We start from the raw sequence: 16,748 nt of genomic DNA, 5'->3' as shown, positions 1-16,748 counted from the left end.
TAAGGTCATTTGAAACCCGTCATCAGAGAGTTGGCCACTTTGGATCATCTGGTCCTAAATCACATGAAGACTCCTGCTGAGGTCCAGAAGACTTGGCATCTCTTTTAGTCAAGGTTCTTAACATGGGGTCTGTGGAGAAATTTCAGGGGGTCCATGCATGTGGATGAAAAAAAATTCTATCTTTGATTTTATTAACCTTTATTTTCTTTTGTAGTCCTGCAATTTTATTTCATACACTTAATTTTTTTGGAAAAGGGCTCAAATTATTTTTCTTTTCTTTTTCCTGAGAAGGGCTTTACCATCCGCAGGCTTAGCCAGACTGCCACAGGTGATCATGGCACAGAAAAGGGTTACAAAGCCCTGCTCTGAGTGGGGAGAAAGGCCTGACTGGGGAATCATCCCACCCTGTTGAAATACTCACCAGACTGTGGTTTTTAAGGGTATTGAAGGAGGGGAGGATACTGAAGGTATAGAAATAATCTCAGACTATATTAACACCACAAAGAAGGTGATTAGGAGTATATTAGTTCCTTATCTCTATAAAATTTTGATGAGAATCTTCTATAAACTTTGATAGAATTTTTGATGATGGTGTTAGTAAGTAATGTAATGTAAAAGCTTTTATTAAGTGCTTAGGCGTGCTTATTTATTAAGTGCTTATTAAGTACTGAGGATTGTGGATATAAACAGAATAGCAAAACGTTCCCTGCTCTCAAGGAGCTCATATTCTAATGGAGGAGACACCATATGTCAAAGAGTTGAGCTGTAGGGTGGGTGGAATAGCTCTGAGGTTATAGTGGCAGGGCCCATGGTAAGGTCTTTGGGTTGCCCTATGGGGAAAGAGAGCTCTTTCTGGGATCTTGGCAGGAAGGGGTTTGGGTGGGGCCATTAGGGAAGGGATCTCAAGGTAGTTCCAAGTGTCAAGGTCCCTTGATGGTCTCTGGGAAGTATGACTTGAACTAGAGCAAATTGGGAGGGGGAATGTAGTAGGGAACAGGCAAGATTTTCAGGTGTTAATTCCATAGTAAGTAGAACCTTGACTATTATACAAATGATATGGAGAATTCTAGATGCTACTGTCCTCATTGTTCATTGATTATAGAACAGCATTTGGGTCAGCAGAACAAAATGCCTCCTTAAAGACTCTCTCCCATTGAGATGTGTCCTATGCGCATGTCAAAATTGTGGAACTACAAAACATAAGATATTACATTTTGACAGTAGTAAGTGTAATGCTCTTTGTTCAGTTACCACCTCATTTCCAAGCAAAGCTATATGTCCTATCTCACAATTAAGTGGCAGAAGGTCACAGGTTCTTAGCCAGGTGCTGTGGGGGGAACAGAAGGGAAGGAATATTTATCTAGCCCTGTGTGGCAAGCACTGTGCTAAGCACGTTTACAAATATCATCTCAGTAACCCTGGGAGGTAGATGTTATTATTATCCCCATTTTGAAACTGAGGAAACTAAGTCAAACAGAGGTTAAGCATCTTGCCCAGCATCACACGACTAATTTGAGGCCAATTTGAACTCAGAATGTCCTGACTCCAGGGTGGTTCATTGGATAGAAAAAGGACCTAGACATCAGACCTGTCAGTCGTTAGACCTGGAAAAAGAGATGAAAGTAGTAGTCAGAAGCAGTGAGTCATGATCAAAATTGAGAAAGTCAGAGAGAGACATCTCCCCAAAGGGTCAGCCAAATCGGGGGCTGGGAAATGCCAATGCCCAGTGAGAATACAGGAGTAAGATCATAGAATCACAAGTGTAGGGCTAGAAGGGAGCTGAGAAGTCATCAAGGCCAACCCCCTCATTTTACAGATGAGAAAATTGAGCCTCAAAGAGATTTGGTGACCTGCCCTGGATTGTACTGCTAATAAGTGTCTAAAGAGGAGTTTGTACCCAGGTCCAAGTACTCTTCTTGACCAAAGTGTCAGAGCTGGAGTGGAACCAAGAGGTCATTTAATCATACCTCATTTTATGGAGGTCAAGTGACATACCCAAGGTCATGTAGCAGACATGAGCAAGGCCAGGATTCCAACAAGTGCCCTACCCCGAGTCTAAATCCAACAATTTTAAAGTTTACATATGTACAGATTTTACATCTGTACATATATACAGATAGTTTAAAAACTATCTCATTTGAACTTCACAACAGCCCTGGAAAGGAAACGGTGAAAGTTTTTGCAGGGCTCAGAAAAAGTCAAATGACTTGCCTAGGGTCACGCAGATAATAAATTCAAGAGGTGACATTTGAACTTAAGTCTTCCTGAGAGCTGTCGCCACTATGTCATTCTTTCTGTCTCAGAAACATCCCTAGGAAGTTACAAACAGCTGAGGATGAGGAGGAAAGGTCAAAGAAAGCCAGAGAAGCATTAGATGAGGTGTGGAAACTCCGAGCTGTTAGCGAAGTGACAGTTTGCTCTCTTTAGTATTTGTTCCAGAGAAGTGTCCTAATGCTAATGGAGCATTGGGGATATCCTCTTTCCTTTATTAGAAGTGAGAACCTGAATAGATGTATCCATCAAAGGAAATGAAATTTGCATTTAATTTAAATAGGTACCTTTCTCCCTGTCCTGAGGTTTGTCTGATTCCTCTTTAATGGTTTTGTTCTGATTAAGTATTTATATCCTACAGTTCATGAGCCAGCTCAGATTGGTAGTGAAAACATTTCCCTAGTGACCTCCCTTGAATCACAATTGTATGCAATAAATATTAGCTGTAGTATTCCTGTCCCTTGGGTATGCATTTTAGAAGCAGTCTGGAAAGATGACTGGATGTGGGGTTAGGAGAGATGAGTCTAAATCCTTCCACTTAACACTTATTTCTTGTGTAACCATGGAGAAGTGATTTTACAAGTGATTGAGCCTCAGTTGCCTTGTCTGTAAATTGGGGAGGAAATTTTCTGGAAAATATAACCTGGGTTTGTGTGAAGTAGGAAGAGATGATAGGGTCATAGGTTTAGGATTGGAAGGGGCCTTAGAGATCCTGAAGCCCATTTCCTTGGTTTAGCATTTATGTACATAAAGTACATTTACAAATCCTGAAGTACAACGTGGGGCAGCTAGGTGGGGCTGCAGGGGATAGAGTGCTGGCCCTGGAATCAGGAGGGCCTGAGTTCAAATTTGCCCTCAGACACTAGCTGTGTGATTCTGGGCAAGTCACTTAACCCCATTTGCCTCAGTTTCCTCATATGTAAAATGATCTGGAGAAGGAAATAGCAAAGCATTCCAGTTTCTTTGGCAAAAAACCCCCAACTGGGGTCACGGAGAGTCAGACATGACTGAAATGACTTAAAAACAAAGCTACAGCATAGGTGGCAGCCAATGTACATAGGGATCAGATCATGTGATTCGTTTGGTTTGAATTCAGTGCTTCTGAAAATAATACTGTCAAAAGGAAAGAGCTTAGGAAAGTGTTTAGTTATCCAGGAGGCAGCATAGTATGTAGCAGTAGTCTGAATTTGGAATCAGAAGACCTGGGTTAAAATACTGGGCTTGCTGTTTAATATCTGCATATCCATAGGCAAGTCATTTCCTCCCTGGGTCTCAGTTTCTTCTTCTGTAAATTGGAGGGGAGAGTTGGACTAGATCAGCATTTCCTAAACTGTTCTATGAAATACTTCTGTTAACTGTGTGTGTGGGGGGGGGGGGGGGCTATGTGAAAAAATGACCCTTAAAGTGGGAAAGGACCTCAGTGGCCATGAAGTCCAAAAAGAATCCACTCTACAACATAAAGACAGCCTTCACCTGGAGACTTCTGTTGAGAGGCCACAAGACAACTCTTTCTATACTCTCTTTATTTGGAAGTTTTTCCTGATGACAGAAATACATTTACCTCTTTGCAATGTCTCCCCATTTTTTGTAATTTGGTATTCTGGGGCCAAACGTGTAAAATGCCTCTTCCAAGTGACAACCCTTCAAAGATTTAGACAGTTATCAAATGTCCTTTGAGTCTTCTCCAGACTACACATCTCCACCTCATTCACCAATCCTGACATGGTATAAACGAGAGGTCCCTCAGCATTCTGGTCACCCTCCTCAGGAAGCTTTCTGACTTGGACACTGATATTGTTTTCTTCTGAAACTGTATATATGGGACGGCGTTGTTGTTCTTCAGTTGTTTCAGTTGTGTCTGACTCTCTGTGACCCTATGTGTCTTGTTTTTTGGCAACAATACTGGAAAAGTTTGCCATTTCCTTCTCCAGCTCATTTTACAGATGAGGAAATTGAGGCCAACAGGGTGAAGTGACTTGCCTGGGGTCACACAGCTAGTAAGAGTCTGGGGCTCAATTTGAACTCAGGAAGATGAGTCTTTCTGACTCTGGGCCTGGTGCTCTGTATACTCCAGTGCCACCTGGTTGCCCCACATATGGGACACACTATGGTACAATGAAATCCCTATTTCTGAATTTTTGGCCAGAGGATCAGAGGACCTGCATTCAAATCCCACCACTGCCATTTATTGCCTTTGTGGTCTTGGGAAAATCACTTAACCTCTCTTGTCCTCAATTTTCTTATCTGTATGATGAATAATTTAGACTGCAATAAGGTCCCTTCTGGCTCTAAACCTGTAAATGATTTAACTATCAAAATGATGCATGTGAGACTTTTTCTTTTTTTAAAAAATTAATTTATTTAACTTTTAACATTCATTTTCACAAAATTTTGGGTTCCAAATTTTCGCCCCATTTGTCCCCTCCCCCCACCCCAGAACACCAAGCATTCTAATTGCCTCTATCACCAATCTGCCCTCTCTTCTATCATCCCTCCCTTCCCTTGTCCCCATCTTCTCTTTTGTCCTGTAGGGCCAGGTAACTTTCTATACCCCATTGTCTGTATTTCTTATTTCCTAGTTGTATGCAAGAACAATACTCAACAGTTGTTCCTAAAACTTTGAGTTCCAACTTCTCTTCATCCATCCCTCCCTCCCCACCCATTCCCTTTGGAAGGCAAGCAATTCAATATAGGCCATATCTGTGTAGTTTGGCAAATGACTTCCATAATAGTCGTGTTGTGTAAGACTAACTATATTTCCCTCCATCCTATCCTGCCCCCCATTGCTTCTATTCTCTCTTTTGATCCTGTCCCTCCCCAAGTGTTGACTTCAAATTACTCCCTCATCCCATTGCCCTCCCTTCTATCATCCCCCCAACTCTGCTTAACCCCTTCTCCCCCACTTTCCTGTATTGTAAGATAGGTTTTCATACCAAAATGAGTGTGCATTTTATTCCTTCCTTTAGTCGAATGTGGTGAGAGTAAACTTCATGTTTTTCTCTCACCTCCCCTCTTTTTCCTTCCACTAAAAAGTCTTTTGCTTGCCTCTTTTATGAGAGATAATTTGCCCCATTCCATTTCTCTCTTTCTGCTCCCAATATATTTCTCTCTCACCATTTAATTTTATTTTTTTAAAAGATATGATCCTATCCTATTCAATTCACTCTGTGCTCTGTGTGTGTGTGTGCGTGTGTGTGTGTGTGTAATCCCACCCACTACCCAGATACTGAAAAGTTTCAAGAGTTACAAATATTGTCTTTCCATGTAGGAATGTAAACAGTTCAATTTTAGTAAGTCCCTTATGACTTCTCTTTGCTGTTTACCTTTTCATGCTTCTCTTCATTCTTGTGTTTCAAAGTCAAATTTTCTTTTCAGCTCTGGTCTTTTCATCATGAATGCTTGAAAGTCCTCTATTTCATTGAAAGACCATTTTTTCCCCTGAAGTATTATACTCAGTTTTGCTGGGTAGGTGATTCTTGGTTTTAGTCCTAGTTCCTTTGACTTCTGGAATATCCTATTCCACGCCCTACCATACCTTAATGTAGAAGCTGCTAGATCTTGTGTTATCCTGATTGTATTTCCACAATACTTGAATTGTTTCTTTCTAGCTGCTTGCAATATTTTCTCCTTGACCTGGGAACTCTGGAATTTGGCCACAATGTTCCTAGGAGTTTCTCTTTTTGGATCTCTTTCAGGTGGTGTTCTGTGGATTCCTTAAAGACTTATTTTGCCCTCTGGTTCTAGAATCTCAGGGCAGTTTTCCTTGATAATTTCATGAAAGATGATGTCTAGGCTCTTTTTTGATCATTGCTTTCAGGTAGTCCCATAATTTTTAAATTGTCTCTCCTGGATCTATTTTCCAGGTCAGTTGTTTTTCCAATGACATATTTCACATTATCTTCCATTTTTACATTCTTTTGGTTTTGTTTTGTGATTTCTTGGGTTCTCATAAAGTCATTAGCCTCCATGTGTTCCATTCTAATTTTGAAAGAACTATTTTCTTCAGTGAGCTTTTGAACCTTCTTTTCCATTTGGCTAATTCTGCTTTTGAAAGCATTCTTCTCCTCATTGGCTTTTTGAACTTCTTTTGCCAATTGAGTTAGCCTATTTTTCAGGGTGTTACTTTCTTCAGCATTTTTTTGGGTCTCCTTTAGCAAGCTGTTGACCTACTTTTCATGCTTTTCTTGCATGTCTCTCATTTCTCTTCCCAGTTTTTCCTCCACCTCTCTAACTTGATTTTCAAAATCCTTTTTGATCTCTTCCATGGCCTGAGCCCATGGAATATTTCTTTTGGATGTTTGGGGTACAGAAGACTTGACTTATGTGTCTTTCCCTGATGGTAAGCATTGTTCTTCCTCATCAGAAAGGAAGGGAGGAGATACCTGTTCACCAAGAAAGTGACCTTCTGTGGTCTTATTTTTTTTCCCTTTTCTGGGCATTTTCCCAGCCAGTGACTTGACTTCTGAGCTTCCTCTTCACACCCACCTTGCCTCCAGATCCACCCAGCTAGTCCTTGGGGGCTGAGATTCAAATACTGTTTCCCAGCCTCAGGGCTTTGGGCGGGGGCAGGGCTGCTATTCAGTGTGAGATTAAGTTCAGGTTCTCAGGTGGGGGCAGGGCTGACACACAGGACTCAGTTCCCTCAGGGGGTTTATAAGGAGACCTTCAACAATGGATCTGAGCTCCTGCCTGCTTTGGAAGCCCCTGTCTGCCGCTGCCCCTCTGCTGCCTCCCGAGGGGGCCTGAGCCACGGGGACACCCCAGTCCTTTCTTGGCCATCCAAAAAGACTCTCTCACCAACCCTTGTCACCTGTGGGTGGAGGGACCTGTGCAGCTGCTAGAGATTCTGTCCCTGAAGCCTGTTTGGTTCTGCTCATCTCGGTGCCATGGGGCCAAGGCAGGGCTGGGCTCTGCTCTGGGTCTGGTGTGCGACGGACCCTTCGGGTCAGTTTTTCAGGGCTCTCTGGAACAGAAATCTCCTTCACTCCGCTGTTCTGTGGCTTCTGCTGCTCCCGAATTTGTTGGGAGTTCATTTTTACAGGTAATTTATGGGCTGTGGGTTTGGAACTAGCATATGTGTATCTTTCTACTCCGCCATCTTGGCTCCTTTCCCGAGACTTTTTCCAATGTGAAAGCATACTTAATTTCCTCTATTTGCTCACATTCCCTCCTCTCTATTATCTGTAAGGTATATCAGACCCCTCAGACTAGTATATATGTGTTCCATTTACTTCTAAGACACAGAGGCAGCTCAACATAATACCTAGAATGAGGTTCTATCGGGCTTTGGGCCTCATAATTACCTTGTGAGCTTGATAATGTAAATGCCCATTTTACAGATGAGCAAAAATAAGTCAGAGGTGAAGTTGACCTGATTGACTTTACACAGCACATGAGTGGTAAAGATGGTCTTAGAATCCAGAGCCAGTGTTCCTTCCAGCACCTCCTACAGCCTCTCATATACCACACCACTATTATCTAGCCAGTCTCCTTGTCATTGGCTTTCTTTTTGACTTTCAGAGGGGCATAGCACATGGTTCATTGAGTTATTCATTAATTTGGTTTCAAGAGCCTGAAGCTTGTAGGTAGAACTAACCTCTCCATACTGTCTTGGTACTTACAAATCTGTCATGTATAACAAAGGGCTGCCAGTCTGTGGGTGGGCCTGGGTAGATACGCCCATTGATTAAAGCAGGTGATGGAGTACTTGTGTGCAGATCCTTGCAGACCTCTTAATAGAGTTTTAGAATTTGGTGATCAGCAGTTTTGGTATCAGAGAAACTATGTACCACGGGAAGGATTATTACATCCAGATGTTTGAATGAGTTGAAAAAAACTGGCTTTAAGTGTGCATGCCCAGTATTGTATAGGTGGATGAGAGCAGGCTCTGAGTTCCCTCGGCTCTTTTTTTTTTGTGGGGGCCAGGGGAAGGAACATAGGAAAGAGGGTTTTTTGGTGGATGAAAAGGGTAGGGCAGGAACCAGGAACCACCACTGGAAGCTGGGGCAAGTACCACAATGTGTACTGAGTTTAAAGTAGTAGGAAAAGTCTTGAGCAGGGAGAGACCTTGGAACAAAAACCCAGGGACTGAGAATGTTAGTGGGGAGACCTTCACAGGGGGATGGAGCAGGGTCAGGCTGGACTGTGAAGGAGTATCCTAGGGCCCCAGACACCTAGGTATGGAAGCTCATCATCTCTGTCTAGGCGCTAAGTTCAGTTGCTTCTGCATACTGAAAGAGTATAAGTGTTGTCATCATTCTTCGAATTTTGACATCCTGGACTGAACTCTTGTGGCCATACCTGGTCTCAGAGGTTAGATGCCTGCCTTAGAGACAGTTAAGGGGCTATGCTGCAAGACCAAAGGATATGGGGCTGATGTGAGGAGGTAGCTACTCGGTGTCAAAATCTCTACTTCTGGTGAGAATAGGACTGGGAATTCTCCAGGTTTTGATCAGCAGTGGACTAGAGAGGGTGAGAGTTGTTCTTCTCTCTGTTAAGGCTTGGCTACCCTGGGAGAAGGACTTAGCGTATAGTTTGCTTTTATGTAAGTAGTATTTTATTTTTTCCAATTATATATAAAGATAGTTTTCAACATCCATTTTAAATAAGATTTTGGGTTCCACACTTTTCTCCCTCCCTCCCTGTCTCCCCCTTCCCCAAGATGACCAGCCATCTGATATAGGTTATACATGCATAGCATATAGTGCTTAAGCCTCCAAAGGAGGCACCCCCTCCTTAAAGATTGAGAGGAGAAATGTTTTGAGCCCAGAGGATGCTGGTCTTGGCACTCCCCTCTCCATCCCCCAATTTACCATCCATAAAATATATGCTGAGTACCTTCTCTATGCTAAGCACTGTGTCAGGCTCTGGGTTTCCAGAGGCAAAAAATGAAACCAAATATTTCTCTCTGCTCTTTTATTTTGTTTCTTTGATGGTCTTTTCTCTTCTTGACCTCTCTACTATGTTTGATACCAGTGTCCACCCTCTTCTCCTGAATACTCTCTCCTTTCTAGGTTTGGTGATATTGTTCTCTCCTGGCTCTCATCCTATCTGTCTGATTTCACCTGTTCCTTCTTCATTTCTTTTGCTGGTTCTCTGTCCACATCACTCATAAAATCATAGAATCTGAGAGTTGGAAGGGACCCCAATGGCCACATAGTCTAATACATACACAAAAGGAATCCTCACTATAACATTTCTTACATATGATCATCTGGACTTTGCTTTCTAATGAGGGTGAATTCACGACCTCATGCAGCAACAGCTCCTTCCATTTTGAGACAGCTCTAAACATTATATTTTTTTTCTTGACAATAAGACTGTGTTTGCCTCTTCCGAAGCTTCCACCCAATGCTCCTACTTCTTCTGTCTCTTGGGATCGGACAGAACAAATCTAATCCCCTTGTCCACATGACAAGCTTGCAGACATACTTAGATACTTGCAGACAGTTCTCATAATTCTCTCGAGTCCTTTCTTCAATCTAAACATGTCTAGTTTATTCAACCAATCCATCCCCCAAACTGTAGGTTGTTCCCCATAACTCTGTCCTGGCCCTTTTTCTCTGCTCTCACTAGATTTTCACTTAGGAATTTCCCCATGGGTTTAATTATCTTCTCTCTGCAGAGAAGTCCCAGAGTTATCTGGCCAATTCCAGTCTCTCCCCTGAGCTTCAATTCTGTCTTTCCAACTGCCTTTTGGACATTTGAAATGGGAAGTCCTAGAGAAGGTGAAAGCTCAATGTGTGCGAAGCAGAACTCCTTATCTTTCTTTCCAAATCCCCTCCTCTTCTCTAGAAGGCACTATCTGACCTTCTTATCAATTCATATTCAATCATTTGCACAGATGTATTGCTGTTCCTATCAGTTGGATTTTTTTCTCCATTCACATTGCTGCTGTCTTAGTTCAGTCTCATCAATTCTTACCTGGTCTGTGACAACAGCCTCTAACTGGTCCTCCTGCCTCAAGTCTCTCCCTACTCCAGTCTATCCTGTACATTGTTGCCAAAGTGATTTTTGTAAGTGCAGATCAGCCTGTATCCCTCTCCTACTCACTAAACCCCAGTGGCTCTTTCTTGTCCCTAGGATCAAAGAGAGTCTTCTCTTTGTGTTTTGCATCTCATTTAAAATGTGGCCTTAATCTATCTTTTTACATTCCTGTCCTTCTTGTTCTCTGTTTTGCAGCTGAACTGGGCTTCTCCCTGTTCTTCACACAAAGTACTCCTTACCTCTCAGTGCCTTTGCACTGGTCATTTCCCATACCTGGAATGCACTCACTCCTCATCTCCTCTGCCTCACAGAATCTTTCTTCTCCTTTAAAATGCATCACCTTCTACCTGAAGCCTTTCCTGATCCCCTCATCTACTAGTGTCCTCCCTCCCCAGCCATGTTGTTTTTAACTTCCTAGCATTTGCTTATTCTCTAGAGTTGCACATATACACGTGTTGTCTTCCCTGAGCAAATGGAGTTGAGAACAGGGATTGTTTTATCCTTTGTCTTTGTATTTCTAGCACCTAGTACGATACTGGGCACATGGGAGGGAGTAAATAAATATTCGTGATTGATTATCTGGTTCTTTTCTTACTGTTTCTTATTTTTTCTGAGATGACAATGGACTTGAGTGTTGTTTTGGGTTTAGAGAACATCTGACTCTTCTGGCACAATGCCTGAAATCCACTTTCTGGTACCTGCCTGCTATAGTCCTTAGAGTACACTATGAAAATGTCAGCTATAATTATGATAATGATGAGTTTACCAAGAATTGTAGATTTGAACAGAAGAAGACAGCATTCTCATTCTAAGCTACTTGTGCAATTTTGACTCTCATCTCTCTGTGGTTTTAAAGTGCTTTTCTCTCAGTCACCTTGAGGGCTAGGGACCCTAAGAGTCCATTGCTGTCCATTTTCCATAGGAGGAAATGGTAGCTTAGAGAGGGAAAGTTCCATTGAATCTGCCCCCACACTTTAGAGATGAGGAAACTGAGAAATACAGAAATTAAGTGATTTGCCCAGGGTCACACAGCTAGAAAGTATCAGATAGTTCACTATGTTCTCTCTCTCCTGATAATCAGTTCAGCCTGCTCCACTGGAGACTGAGTCAGGTATGGGTTATATTGTAGTATGTTATAGAGTGTGCTTCTCTTGGTGTTTCAATAAATGCATTTTGTTTCTTGTGTCAGAGACCACAGCTCCCATCATTGCAAAGGACATTGCTGATGTCTTGGTGAGGGAACTGGCCTTCCTTTCTGGTGAGTACACTTTTACACACCTTTGCTGCCTAGTCTTTCATTTGCATGTTTTCCAAAGTACCCAGGACAATGTTACATATTAAAAACAAACGAACAGATAAACAAGTAACCAAACAACAATAATCCAGTGAACCTAAAATGACTACATATAAACTTATTACTTTGCTAAACAGTGTTTATGAGATCTTGGACCTTAGCTGACAAATCTGAACACAATCACATCTCATTCATTCGTACAACAGAATATATGTATATATACATAATTAATATATATAAAATGCATATATAACATATGTGTGAATTTATATTATATATAAACAATATCTGTATATATGTATATGTGTACATATACATATACACACATTATTCTGAGAAGCGGTTCATGGGTTTTACCAGACTGTCAAAGGGGTCTAGGATACAACAAACGTTAAAAAGTCTTGTTCTAAATATGTGATCCTATTTAATCTGAGAATACAATCAACTGGCTGGATGTAGAACTCTGGAGATTTTTCCCTAAAATGAATACACTTGCCAACATTAGGCATCATCTGTCACTCTTCTGCCTCTTCAGTCTCCTGAGCTCATCTTGGCAATGATGTCCATCACCATGGCATTTCCCAAGCTAACAGAGCTTAGTCTCGTCTTTCAATTTCAAGATTTTCCTCTTGCTTATGGACAATTTATAAAAATATTTAATCAGATCTGTCCCAGCACTGATCCCTGGGCAGCCTCATTGCTTACAACTTCGCCCACTAGTGAAGTGTGCTTTTTTATCTCCAACCTTTGTTGTCTTTTTCAGTTTTTTACCCATGGAGAAAAAACTGACCTCTTCCATGATCTCCATCTCCCCCATCCCATAATGACTCATTCACCCCTCTCTCATCCCATAGCAACTCAATTTTCCCTTAATAACCATCTATGTGAAACCTTTGAGATTTCAAGCTTACCTTCAAGGTAAGCTTTTGGGGTTTCATCTACTGCTTTCCTCTTGTTCACATGTACATTGACTCTCGCCACGGACTCTACTAGATTAGTCAGGTGTAATCTTCTCTTAGAGAAACTAGGTAGTCTTTCCCTAATGAGTTGTTTTTGCTGCGATGCTCACTGACTGTTCTTCATTATGGCCACCACCAGCTCAGCTACTACGGAAGTAAGTTCCTTTCTGTAGCCCTTCTTATAAATGGGCATCTCTAGGCAGTCAGCCACCCTCTTGGTGTGGTAGCCCTGTAGAGAGACAGGCTGTGCATCTTGGCTCCACACTTTGCATTTCCACTTGAATTCTTTCCAGAGTCTTTGACGATTTAGTCCCAGGCCTGGCGATTTATCTACATCTCACCTGTCAATTAGGTCTAGGACATCATTGGCATTTACTGCTGCTTGCGGGCTTGTATTTAGCCTGTCTACTTCAAGAGACAATCTGGGAGTGGGACATGCCTTTGGCATCTTCCTGGATCAAGACCAAGGCAAAGAGTTTGTTCAGTCTCTCACCCTCTCTCCCTGCCCCTTCCATCTCTTTTCTTCATCACCATGGTTATCAAGTGGCTCTAAAGATTCAATAACCCTTTTCCTCCCTTTGATCTATACAAAGCATTTCTTTTTATTAATTCTGGGCTCAGAGCCTCCTTGAATGGATATTTTCTTTCCTGACTTTCTACTTGAAACCTACGACCTCACTTTTGTCAGACCATCTTGGTAGCCTTGGGATCTTAGACTGGGGGCTGGAAGGAATTGCAGAGGCTGCCTGGTCCCTTCCTTCATTTTATAGAAGAAGAAACTCAAGCCCAAAGAGGGGAAGTGATTTGTCCAGGGTCACTTAACTAGTGAATGACAAAGCTGGGATTCAAATCCAGTCCTTCTGATTCCAAATTCAGTTCTATTTCCACTATGCCACGATGCCCCATCATGACTTCCCCTTTGCCTAGCCCTATGATAGATGCCATGGAGGATTCATTTTTATCTTGTTACCTTTATAACAAGAGACAGCATAGCCTCGTGGATAGAGAATCTCCCACAATGCAAAGTACACATGGATTTAAATCCTACTTTGAATACATACTCTCTAGGAGGGTAACCCTGGAGAAATCCCTTAGCTTTTCTTTGCTCTAGGTAATTCTCTTAAGATTATAAAGTACAAAGAAGGTATGGACCTGCATTGGTAGAGAGAACTTCCTCATTTGGAATTTCCCTGTAACAAGAGAATCACAGGCTCAGTCCCTATCACTATCTTTAGAGATCCTGGCATTAATCCTGGACTTCCAGGCAGTTGTTGCTAGGGTTTCTGTGGATTATTTACTTTTCTAACACTTTTCTAACACTTCCTTCGATGAGATCTCCCCTGACTAATGCTTACATTTTATCCCACCCTTTCAAAAAAGTATAATTCTGGGTTGGCCACCCAGACTTGCCTTTCAAGAGGCTCCCCTTCAGTATGCAGTTTTAGTGATTTCACCTCTGATTACCTACCCAGTCCCCTCTGGCTTTAGTCCCAGTCCCGTGCTCTGATATGCCCTATGTATTTTCCCTTCCCGTGAGACTGAAAAGTATCCATCTGGGGAAGCAGTTGCCTGTCCTCCCTCTCATCTCACCCTGATGAAGTAGCTGGTCAGCCTTGCTTTGGATCATCAGTCTGCCATTGTTGTAGCTCGGTCTCATCCAGTGCTTCCCCTATTACATTTAAGAAAGTCCATTTCAGTCACTTTCTCTTGGATGAATGACCTCTAGCTCTACATTTTGGTTACTCCAGTAGGGAACTTAAAAACAATTAAAACTCATTTTAATCTGAGTACTTTATTATTTCAATTCATTCAAGTAGAGTTTGATCACTCCTTGTAAGTAACAAAGGGTAGGTGGTCAGGTGAGGGTGCACTTGACTGTGCTGCTATCACCCTTTTGGTTCCATGAACACTTTTTCCCAAGCTGTTTGACTTACAGATTTTGAGAGTTGGAAGAGGCCTAAGCAATCACTGAGTCTACCCATAAATGAAAGATATCCCCACTATCATATACCTGACCAGTAGTCATCTACCTTCTGATTGAGGACCTCCAATGACATGAAACTCACTACCTCCAGAGGAACACTAGATGAAAAAACAGAAAACTCAGAATAACTGAATTTTAGAGGATTCCACCAGTTCAAAAAATCAACAATTTTTTCTTGGCAAAATGCTTATTCTGCCTCCTCTTCCCCCTCCCCCAGTGAATTCATGCCTCATCTACCTGGGGATTTCTTGGGTAACTGTCAAAACAATGTCAATCACATTTGATGTTATCATGTCTCTGTACCTTCTTTCTTCCTATTTTATTTTTAAATAAGATTTTATTTACTTCAGTTATTATCAAGCATTTTTATCCTTTCCAAATCCTTCTACATCAGGTAGGGAAATACCACCTGTAGCATTACATTAGGCCTTTAAAAAAGGAAGGAAAAAACTGCACCATTATTTTTTCATTGAGCCCTCCCATACAGTACTCCCCTCCCACCTTCTCCTGTTCCTTTCCATCTTACAGAGTTTGTGTCCACTGATCAGCTTATTTTCATTGCTCATTCACCTCTTTTTCCATCTTTTACGCCAAAGTTATTGATATGGAAGCATTTCACAATTGGGGTTTTGCTCTCCAGCCACTTCTAATGCTACTGCTTTGCTACCAATTTGGTGCTTCTGTGGCTGTCATTTGGCTATAAGCATGTCATGAGATGCTCTTTTATCACTTTGTGGTTCTTCATTAATTTGTCATTCTATTCCACCCCTTGTGTTTTCAGCAACTATCTTAGATCAGGTGGGGCCCTTTTATTTTGTCTCGATACCATCTGCCCTGACCCCCTTCTTGGGACATCATTGTTTCATTTCTTCTTAATTATATTTAACTTGTATTTTTTTTTAGGTGGCAGAGGGAAAGATAATGACTGGATTATAACGTTTCCAGAAAACTCCAATTTCAGAGAAGTGCCAGAGGATGTCTTAACAAAAGTGTTAACTTACTTGACTTCCCTTCCCAGGTATGTCACTTCATTACTGTTGATTCCAGTGTATGGGAGAAAATAATTATTTTAATGTAATATTAGAAAAATTGAATCAGTCTGGATAGAGGGCCAGCCTGGGAGTTGAGTCTTGTTTCTGACGACAATGAGCTGTGTGACATTGGGCCAATAATTTCATCTTTGTGTGCCCCCTAAGCCACTCTCTGAGACCTTAAGGTGCAGATAAGTTGTTGATGTGTATTAGTGGAGGGAGTTCATATTTGGTGAGTTGTGTGAACGGATGAAATCATGAGTCCAGACCTTGAGTTTGTCAGGTGAAAACACAGATAATGGAAAACCTTGAATTCCTATGGGTCTAGTCTGTGCCTATTCTAGCATTCATTATTCTTGCCAGCTAAATTTCAAGCATTGGACTCTGAATTATAGTTCTTTGTGATGTGTCTTATCTCCTCTTCTGAAGGGCAAGGACCTTATTAGCACAGTGCTTTGTCCACATTGGGGGCTTCATGAATGTTGGCTAGATTGAGTTGAAGATCTCTGAATGATGAAGTTGGAGAAGGAATGCTCCAGTGATGAAGGCCATAGGGAGGCTTCTTTAGGAAGACAGAAAAAAAATGTAGGACTCTTCAGGTGGGGGCAATGAAGGTTGAGGGAGGTAGAAAATCCTGAAAGGATTAGGGAGAGCATGGACATGAAATGAATTAAACCTTATGGATTCCTCAAATGAAGGGGTATCCTTGGAAGCTGGAAAAGGGGCTATTTGTAGGACCAAAATAGAGTCATATTTTATACTTGAGGGAAGGAATCATTACCCCCAACTGATTGTGGTTAGACTTGATCTAGAGAAAAGGTTTGTGGTTAATAGCTCCTTAATGAATCAGTGAGGGAAAGTAAGGATATATGGGGAACAATCCTAACTTTAAAACTATCTTATTGATACTTTTAAATGTTGTTGTTTCTTCCCCTACCACTTCCTCTGCTCAAGAGAATACTCCTTTGTGTCACAGATGAAGAATTAAGCAAAAACAAATCAGCACAATGTATTCTATTTCACTTCTTGTACCCATTGTTCACCATCTTTCTACTTAGTGGAGAGAGATGTTTTTGTCATCAATTCTCAGAAGTCAAGATTGATCACTGCATCCAAGTTCTTATGTCTTGTTAGTGTTGTTTTCCTTTATGGTCTTTGTAGTCATTGAAATGATTCAACCCTTATGACAGAAGAACACTAGAGGGCAATTACCACGTCTTCCC

General features: G+C 41.6%; 1 protein-coding gene across 4 annotated transcripts in view; it reads left to right on the top strand.

The window, feature by feature from the left end:
* MCF2 (MCF.2 cell line derived transforming sequence) overlaps window positions 1-16,748 on the top strand; it is a 141,732-nt gene that overhangs the window by 37,168 nt on the left and 87,816 nt on the right. For all 4 annotated transcript variants that reach the window (XM_072626542.1, XM_072626540.1, XM_072626543.1 and 1 more), the window contains exons 2-3: window positions 11,447-11,515; window positions 15,398-15,512. In XM_072626542.1, the coding sequence (XP_072482643.1) occupies window positions 11,447-11,515; window positions 15,398-15,512 (184 nt within the window). The remainder of the gene's footprint in view (window positions 1-11,446; window positions 11,516-15,397; window positions 15,513-16,748) is intronic.

The sequence above is a fragment of the Notamacropus eugenii genome, chromosome X, assembly GCF_028372415.1.
Source record: "Notamacropus eugenii isolate mMacEug1 chromosome X, mMacEug1.pri_v2, whole genome shotgun sequence".
NCBI lineage: Eukaryota > Metazoa > Chordata > Mammalia > Diprotodontia > Macropodidae > Notamacropus > Notamacropus eugenii.
This window is presented reverse-complemented; position numbering and strand designations above follow the sequence as displayed.